The 10,277-nt window shown below is 38.6% G+C and overlaps 1 protein-coding gene across 1 annotated transcript in view; it reads left to right on the plus strand.

Annotated features, from left to right (window-relative positions):
* The window catches only part of gpc1b (glypican 1b), a 131,480-nt gene extending 128,593 nt beyond the window's left edge, over positions 1-2,887 (plus strand). Inside the window, exon 11 of the mRNA XM_077515184.1 lies at positions 715-2,887. Coding sequence (XP_077371310.1) covers positions 715-926 — 212 coding nt within the window. The 3' untranslated portion in view covers positions 927-2,887. The remainder of the gene's footprint in view (positions 1-714) is intronic.
* Positions 2,888-10,277: the final 7,390 nt, after the last annotated feature.

A 10,277-nucleotide genomic window follows, 5' to 3' on the forward strand; every position in this document is an offset into this window, starting at 1 on the left:
TTTTAGTACTTTTAGTTCTATTGTTAACTTTCGTGAACTAAAAAATAAACTCGTTTGCACCAGTGTTAATTTTGACGAGACATTTTTATTTAGTTTTAGTTGTAGTCTTTTGACTAAAATTAATTTAAGTTTTAGTCATAATTTACTCATCAGATTTTATTTTAGTTTTAGTCCAATTTTAGTCGATGAAAATAAAGAACAATTTTAGTCGACTAAATTGACAATTTGGTCGATTTTTTTCCTGCAGCATAATTTTCAACTTTTATATAGAAAATTATAATTCACCTATTTGTAAATATAGTTTAACATGCAAGACACATTTAATTATGACGGTAATAGTTTCAATGAACTGACAATAATATAACTTAGTTTTCACCTAAATTAAAAATAAAAAAAAAAAGTGCATTATTGAGATTAATCTTACAGATGCAAAACAAATGTAAACATGTTTGAACATTAAATAAAGTGCAGTGAACACTGAACAGTTAATTTTCTCCAACCCGTGTTTCCTTCCTTCTGATTGGATCGTGTGAATTTTCGTGATTGACAAAATTGTCAATCTTAGTTATCGTTATAGTCTCAATGAATGGCTTCTATTTTAGTTTTTATGACATTTTCGTCTGGCAAATTTTTTCCCGTGACGACAATATTTCGTCAAGGAAATTATCACCGTTTTGCACCCGTCTCATTTTTCCTCTTCTTTGTGCCCGTTAGGCGACGATTCCAGCGGCTCGGGAAGCGGCGCCGTTTGCACCGACGAAGCGTGTTCCCGGAGCCCTCGCCTCGTCGTCCCCACCACCCAGCGGCCCGTGTACCCGTACCCTCCCGAAAACAAGAAGGTGGTGAAAGGCTCGGTGGCTCCGAACCTTCCGTCCGCCGTCACTTATCTCCTCCCGCTTCTGCTTTTGCTGCTGCGGCTGCGATAATCGCCAGCGGCAGCCTTGAGAGCGGCAAAGCTGGGACTGAGGTTGGGACTGGGTTTGGGCTTGGTGAGGGTTCGAAATGGTGGGCGGGGGGGGAGAGGAGACGAGAGGTTTGGGTGTTGTTAAGTTACGCTGCCAAAACCACACTTGGTATCAAGAACTTGGACGGACTTTCTTTTGGGTTCGGATGAGAAGAAAACAAAAAAATGGATTTACAAGTATTCAAAAATGCGCTCTTGTCTTTCATCTCTCGCTATAATATGACACTGTTTTAGAGCTGATCGTGTTATGTTTTAATGTTTCTGGTGTGTGGGGTAATTGGAGATCCAAATGTGTAACGCTAACACTCCATAGGGAGAGGAAGACGCTCTCGTTAATGCAATTCGTAGTCCTCCTTTAATGGCACTTAGTGATTTGATGGTATTATTTATTTGTTGACAACTGACCATAGAACGCCAGAGTGCTTTAATCGCTCGCTAATGCTCCGATACGAGTGACATGCTGATCCCTTTTGAATCATCAAGTCTCCAAATCGGCACTTTTTGGACCAGGTACGAATCGCGATGATGCATAACTGGTGAGATCATTCGCAGTGGGAGAAAGCGGATCTGACCCCCCCCCCAACTACCCCGCCGTAAAAACCCTCGCCAGTGGTCGGGTGTCGAATGACATGTGGGGCCCGTCCGTCCTCACAGGCTTTACAGGTCAGAATTTTGGCGAGCGCAACAGAAGCGGTGGTCAAGTTGCCGCAGGGCAGAACGACAAAAGTGCGATCACGCAAATGAGCCGTTTCACCTTTCAAATTGCTCGTCCGTCGGCCTCACAATCGTTCGAGCTGGATGGCGGAGCACAGAAACACATTACAGATGTCATTTTATTCATTTGACTGAAATATTGCACGTTTACAGACGGGTGGAACTTCCAATGTGTAGTAAACATTTTTGAATATGTTTCAACGTATTTGCAAGTACGTTCAAACCACTGATCTGTATTTATTACTGGATAGCCGAGAGGCCAAGACTTATTGAAGCTACGAGGCCGCCATATTGCTCCTCCCAAGAAACGTTTCTGATCATACAATCCTAAACATTTACAGTATTGAAATTGGAGAACATTTGAGACAGTACTTAGATAAGGGCAATATCGTGATATTGTGATATTAAAATTGCCACAATATCATCATTGTTATATTCATGATATTTAAAAGCAGGCCATCTTTAAAAAAAAAAAAAAAAAAAGTCCAGTTTATTTCCATTTGTGCAGTTCTAGCATCCTCTGGTGGTTAATTTTGTTACGTTCTGTGGTTGGATCCCAAAAGCGCAGACACAAATAAGATTTAACTCTTTATTCGCATAACATTGAGAGTTGTTGAACAAACTTAACTAGACGAGAAACAATTAGAATGAATCGAGAATCACGAGACGCCAAGCCAACTTAGGCTGTGGAGATGCACAGAGGAACCGAGGTAATAATCCGACAAACACACACTTCTCAAAAGGCTTATATAGACAAGGAATCGATCTGATTGGTTGTGGCTAGACATGTAACATGACTGACATGGAATTATCTGATTGGCTGTTGACCAAATAAAGGGATTAAAGATTCTTGATGTCACATAGCTCCTGACATCACATAGCGTTTTTCCAGTTGAAACCAGATGACAGTTACATCAGTTCAAAACAGACACTTGACTTCACGGTCATGACCCAAACTTAAAACTGGCATGACCCAGTCATGACAGATTTCTTTTTTTGTTCAATTGAATTTTCATTAGGGATGTTTTGGCCCTTCTATGTTTCAAATCTACACTAATTGTTAGATGAAGGGGAACGTAATATAATATGTGGAGGAACTCAACGTGTACGTGCATTAACAAGTAAGCACCTCAATATTATTAGAGATTGTAGGTAGTTTATATACATTGCTATTATGTACAAAAGCACAATATTGTGGTTTTTTTTTTTTTTTTTTTTTTTTTGTATGAGCTATTTTTTTCCCCACAATATTGTGACCTTTTTTAAATATCGCCAACCTCCCCACAATATCGTGCTAATATCGTATCGTGATGTTTGGATATCGTTACATCCCTAGTACTTAGTAGAAACAGCATGATTTATGATGTTTGAAATTTCCAAGAGGACTTCAGACATTTTACAACTTGCCTTAAATACATGTATAAAAAAAATTAGATGCTTAAAGATGTTTACAGGAGGAAACGTATTATTTTTTTATGAAAGAAGTATACCTGTAAATCAACAAGATGCCTCTGTCAAATCTAATGTTGGGGCCTAAGGAACGGAGTGATAAAGGAAAAAGCGGGTCTTTAAAGCAGCACATCCTGTCTACTTATTAAAAAAATAGTGACCACCCCACCACAAAACCCCCTAAACCCGCCCTACAACCCTATAGGCCTACTAAGAGCCTGTATATGTCAAATCTGTACGTGTACGTATAGTTTATACAGTAGTCTACACGCGAGATGGGAGGAGTAAGATGGCCGCCCTGTGGCTTCAACATGGGCTATCAAGCTATCAAGTAACATATACAGGTCAGTGGTTCAAACAGGCTTGTAGGCTACATGCTAAAAACTTAGCATTTTTTACCATAACGGCCACAGTTGCATTGACTTAAAAAATATATATATCATTTCGACTACATTATATCACTATGTTTGAAAATTAAACTAAACAATGTTTATTGATACTTTTGATGATTTATTATTCAGTCTCCAGCACCTGATTTCCGTTCTGCATTTTATTTCCTATAATGCCACTGAGTATGTGCAAGCAAAGTCAATACGCCGTGGGCAATATGGGATTGTTAGGTTTACACACCAAAATAGATAAGAATGACAACACAAGGACGAGAAGACAAGACTTATTCGTTTTTACACGCAGCGAGGAGAGCAGAGTTGCCAGGTACAAGCTGTCAAAGATGCTCTGGCAAATCTCTTGCTTCCGCTCTTTTTATTGGGGATTATTTCCTGTCCGGTTACAAAAAATAGACTACTTAAAGGGGTGGGGAAAGCGCAAAAGTGCAACACTGCATTATCTTAGAATAACATATCTGTCTGCTTGGATGTAAGTGTGTTGCAAATAAGCATGTGATTATCCATTAGCAATGAAAGTTCTCGTTTTTTCGCTTCTGTCCAGACGGTGTGACTCATTTTAAACACAGCCACACTGTCTGGTAAAGTTCATCTGAAGAAAGCAGCTCACTTAATATACTTTTATATGAGTGTGAAGCATTTTAGCAAATACATATAACAATATATAAATTTTAAACTTAACAGGGATAAAACGCTAATTTGTTAGCATTTAGCCTACGGGTAGGCTACGTTTGAACGTACTTCCAAATATGTCAAATGCATTTGCCAGTCAATAATCCATACATCCATTTTCGTGACCGCTTACTCCTCAGAAGGGTCACGGGAGTGCTGGAGCCTATCTGAGCCGGCTTTGGGCAGTACACCCTGGACTGGTTGCCAGCCAATCAATAATGTTTACTCTATATTGGTAGTTCCACACTTACGTACCCGTTTTTTTTCTCCACAGTTTTTTCCTCAAAATTATTCACCATTCTTTGCCCTTCCTCAGTTGACATGATCTGAAATCAGTTCTTTAATGCAGCAATCACGATAAAGCACGACATTGTGTGACTCACTAGGAACGTAATGTAAGGATTTCCCAGAAATGTCTTGTGCCATCCAGGTGTGTCATCCAGGAAGAGATCATGCAAAACCTTACGTTTGTAATTTTTATTTTCCAAAAGGCATGATTTTTACTCCAATACAGTATTTCTCCACAACTTGTGACAGGGCTGGGTCCCCGTTTGTCATGAGTACCACCCCCAAGGAATCTGTAAGATGTCTTTAAATTGGAAGTCAAAACATTTGGGGTCAATAAAATGTTCAATGTGGCCCTACGAGTCAGATTAACTCATTCACTCCCAAAAACGTATTTATACGTTTTTTAGGTTTTTCTATGCTAGAGTTTTTGTATGAAGGTTTTGATGCGGTTTCTGACCTGAAGCGGTCACTTAAAGCGATGGTACTTATTACAATAAAAAAAAAACGGCCAGCAGGTGGCAGCAAAGTATAAGAGATCAACCAGGTCCATGTTGCAACAAGCTCTTTTTCCCAGTATTTTCAACAGGTTTGTGAATAATGATAATTGCTACAAAACATAAAAACATAAAAAATATATATACTGTACTTTTTTTTTTCCCTGATGAAAGAGACACATTTTTTTTTTTTTTGATAGCAATAGAACATGAAAATGGCTGGGAGTGAATGAGTTAATATTACATTTGTGGGATAAGAATTAAGCAGAAAAATCCAACCGTTTTCATCCATCTCAGGAGTCGGCCATTTTGTTCAGTACTGGACTGAAATGTCAAGTGAAAATGACATCACAAAATGGATGGCTCGTCACAACTCGCCTGTTTTCTGGGTTTGGTTCATGTGACGTTCGCAGGTTGAGCCCTTTGGCACTGTGATGTCATTTTCAGTCGACAGCAAGTGGCAAAATGGCCGCCTTCTGAGCTGTATAAAAACTTTTTGCTTAATTCATATTCCACAATCACAATATTCATCAGAATACCGTGTTTTGATTAGTGGAGCTACATGGAACATATTGTACAAAATGTTTTTGTTTCGAATTCTCCTTTTATAATCCACTTGCTTTTTCCATATTAGAGGCGGCCATTTTGTGATGTCAATCGACAGCAGGCGGGCAGTACATAACAAAATGGCCACCCACTGAGATAGCTACAAATGGGTGTTTTTTTTTCCAGCTTAATTGTTATTTTACACAAGAAATATTAACCATAATTCCATGTTTAGACTAGTGGAAACGCATTGAAAATATCGTAAGGATTATTTTTGACTGATTAACTAAAGGACAATTTGAACATTTTTAACCATATTTTTGACTTGACTTCAATTTTAATGAAACTCATCAACTCACTCCAACATAGTTCCTTGGCCCCAAAATGCTTTCTTGAAGTTTTTTTTCCAGCAAATACTGGATAAAAATGAATAAAAATACGCAATTGCATGCCAAATGTGGGCGTTCTCTGCATACCAATTGGTGTATTGATGATATGCGATCCTGAAACGGGGAAGACACAAGATGGAGGATGCTTTTTATTTCTTTGAAGTGCACCATTGCTTCCGCAGCACACTGGGACGATCCACTATCACTAAACAAAAAACGACAACAAACAAAAAAAGTTTGGAAATATGTTTCTGCTAGATTATTTCTTTGTTGAAACTTCTTGCCGGCATAATTTTGCATTTTCATTTCTTTCTAATGTTAAAGGATCGTGCATTCCTTTTGTAAAATGTGCCAAATCTTCACTGCCTTCGCCAAACATCTTGCAATGTGTCACTTTTTGAAGCCACACGCATTCAAAGTCACAGATACTACAGTGCGGAACGCGAGGCTGGCGACCCCAAGTGGATACAAATAATAATACGTGCACCACACATGCGTCATGTGGAAAAGGTTGTCGCAACAAAGAAAGAAAATCAACAATAAAACATCACCTTTTTTTGTTTACAGTTTATATAAAGTCAAAAAAAAATGCGGCCGCGTTTATGATACTGCAGATCCACGTTAAGACGTCGGGACTTTGTTGAACAAGCACATTTTGGAATTCGAGCTCTGCAAACGGGATGTTGTCATGCGCGTGTGTGTGTTTGCGTCTTTCAACGACTTCTGCCTTCGACTGCCTTTGTCACTCTTGTCCGGTGTTGGGGTCAAGTTAGACATTAAAAAAAACTGTTTTTGATTGAGATCGCTTTTCAAAGCAAAGAAACAAATCACCATATGTTGTTTTTGTTTTTTTTCCTTTTTTCTTTTTGCTGCCCTTGAGATGAATCCGAAGGAGAATGTGAAATGACACGTTTGTCTTTCCGATGAATGCGAAAGGACTCCAGCTGCGACGGTGACATTCCAATTCAAATACCGCTTCCATCTTTTAACACTCGCAGCTTCGCAGCGTGAGCGCTCAAATTCTTCACCCGCTTTCTGTCTTTGCCTCCTTTCGCTTTTTTTGATTTGTTAAAAAAAGAAATGAAAACCTGCACTTTTTATGAGGCCAATAAGTGTCGTTGTCCGCACAAAGACACGAGGCCGCCGATATGCAAAGTCAACACCCTCCAGAGACGACTTATTGATTTTGAGGATGAGCGTATGCAAATGAGCAAGGCCCCAAGCGGAGACGTCCAATCAGCGCCGACGTCTCATCCTTCATTTTTAGGTAGGCGGCGCTTTGCAAACGTGCTTTCAAATATCCTGAATGCGTTCAATTTGGAGGGACGAGAAACATCGACGACACGTTTGGCTTTTCCTTGTTTTGATTTACTGTTTTGGTTCTGTTGTTATCGGAAATCTGTGGCGAAGAGAAATGCCGGAAAGAGTTTGGAAAAGAACAATGCAGATGTCTTGTTTGCTGTTGTATCTAAAATGGTCAATTATAAACATTATAAGATTTTCAATTTGTTGGTGTCCTCTTTCTTTCATAGTGGGGGTGTGCGAACTTTTGTGCTCAAGGGATGCTTTTGATTTTTAGATGAGGTATTCAAACTGTATTTTTTAAATTCATTTTTTGTTTGTAAAATGATTTTGAATATTTTTTTATATGTAAAACTACTAAAAATGCATTTTAACAAACCAATTTTCAGGGTAAAAAAAAAAAAAAACATTTTAAATGCCACATGTGCCTACTAGCTTATGGGGGCCACCATTTTGAAGTCTTGAATCTCGTGTCAAGTTCGCAAGACCAACAGCACCACCACACCAGGCCCAAAATCATGTTCAATCACTTTAATATTCTGAAAATAATAATAATAATAATTGTATTGTGCTGTCAAATGGTAGCAGTGGTCCACAGCACAGACAAAAAAATCCTTTAATGTGGTTATGTCATCTTTCCTAATTCTTTTCCAAAGGTCTTAGAGCCATGAGTTTAGAGTATAGAAATAAATGAGTCTGCACATATTTACTTTTGTAGCTGACACTGAAGAATGTCATTGATTAATGTTTAACAAAACAGAACAAAACTATTTTTCACTTGTCAAAAAAAAAAAAAAAAAAAAAAAAAAAACAGAACCTCTAAGACCGAACACAATTCAATTTAATGATCATCAATATGTCAATGAGCCTACAAGTCCCCTTTCCGTGTGTTAGAAGTGATCGATTATCTTCGGATGTTTCTACTTGGGTTTAATTGGGACAGTGGGATCCTATGAGACCCAAAACTGGAAGGTCTCACCTGTAATTTTGAGACAAGATTGTGTTGGTAATCGAGAGCCGCGCTGAAGCGAGAACAGTTTGCAAATGCTTGCACTGCCATCTAGTGGAGAATTTGCTGTATTACATTGTAGGTCTTCAAAACTGTACACAAGTAGGCCTCGCCTGGCTGACAGAAAGAGGTGACGGCTCCAGGACCAGATTCATTGCCACCCATTTATTTGGGGGATTTATTTGACCCCTTGCGCTGATGAAAAATTGTACTTTTTTTTTTTTTAAGTTGTCCATCTCTGACCAAGTGAAAATCGGACTGCACTGCACTTTCAAATCCTGGCGACTAGAGGGCGCTGTCGCATCAGCAAAAGTTCACATCAAGACTTGGAGGTATTCCATCCATCCATTTTCTTGACCGCTTATTCCTCACAAGGGTTGCGGGGGCTGCTGGCGCCTATCTCAGCTGGCTCTGGGCAGTAGGCGGGGGACACCCTGGACTGGTTGCCAGCCAATCGCAGGGCAGACTTGGAGGTATTTGTGGTCCTATACAGTTTTGACTTTACTGTCAAGTCCAGATTTATTTACTATTTATTTATTTTTTATTTTTTTATTTAAATTAAGCTAGTGGACATTTGAACCAAGTGTCCACGGGTTTCCCATTTTAATGTAGATACATTTTGAGATTTAAGTCATTCATATGGAATTTTGATTATACGATACTACAATAAATGATTACTTGTCATAGTTATTTACTTGACATTATTGATTACATTTTAGTTGAAATAATGCTGCATTCGAGGACGGTCGGAAGTCGGATATATCCGAGTTGGTTTTTCCCTGTTTCGACCTGAAAGCATTCGAGGTGAAATAAAATGGCGGAGAGTAATAAACTGTTTTTTTTATTTTCGTCCTCAAAACTCTTTTTGACCTCAAACAAACTTAGATTTTCGTAATTTTGCTCCATTTATTGTTTAAATCTCATTTCATAAGCATTCCATACAGTTAAATAGTTCACTGTATAATTTCATGCAGGGAGGTCGCGGCACGTACGTGACGTCACGTGAAGTTAGGTCGAATGTTTATGAATGATGAAAGCTATCTAGTTTCGTATGAAGTAAATTGTGTTTTACCATTCACGATATGTGGTCGCCATTGTAGAGTGACGTCACTTGTAGTCCTTCTGGGAGGTTCCTTTTTTCTTCCGACTTCGCAAGTGGAATTTCCGAGTTCAAGGGGGCGTTGCCTTACAGCGTACACACTTCCTGGTTTGAAATCAGGAAAAGCCCGACTTCCGACCATCCTCGAATGCAACATTAAACTTAATTAAATGATTTTAATCAAATAAATTGGTGTCAGATTTGTTTTTTTAATTGACGTTCAAACCAACATCACATTTGAAATAATCAGTTAGTGCTTTACTAATGTATTAAATTATCTTTGATAATCAATTCCAATTCATTATTTTATTTATTTACTTTATTTTTTTTTATCTAGGTCAACAATTAACAACATAAACAACACACAGTGGATATAAAAACTGTGCACACCCCTGTTGAAATGCTGGATTCTTGCGATGTAAAATAATTGGACCAATATAAAGCCTGTCACAAATTTGTAAAATGACAAAATCACGTTTTCAAGTGCTTTCCAAATTGACCAATCACATTCATTCTCATGTTAAAACGGAGGTCAAGTACCTCTGATTAATGCCAAATAATGTAGTTGTTCTTGTAGGCTTTTCCTGCCATTTTTGTTGCTTTTTAGCAGCGGCCTGATCTGAGTAGTTTTCATGGGCCTTTTTATTTATTTATTTTTTTTTAATCCTTATTCCTCCTTCCACCGGTATCACCTTTCTGCACACCCCTGTGCATACTGGACAGGTTATCCATCAAGCCCTCAATGAGCCGAGGATCTGGGAGTGCGGCCCCTAAATGAAAAATCATTGAGTGAGAACCGACGAGGTAAAATGACTTGCATGAGACAGAAGGAGGCCACACAAAAAGAGAGAGAAAGTACTCACTCATATTCCAATGTATTGTTTTATCTTTCTGAAAGACTGAAGAACAATTATCGGCGCTTGTTTTTCGTATGTGCCTAATGGAAA

This window comes from Festucalex cinctus, chromosome 1 (assembly GCF_051991245.1).
Source record: "Festucalex cinctus isolate MCC-2025b chromosome 1, RoL_Fcin_1.0, whole genome shotgun sequence".
In the NCBI taxonomy this organism is placed as follows: Eukaryota; Metazoa; Chordata; class Actinopteri; order Syngnathiformes; family Syngnathidae; genus Festucalex; species Festucalex cinctus.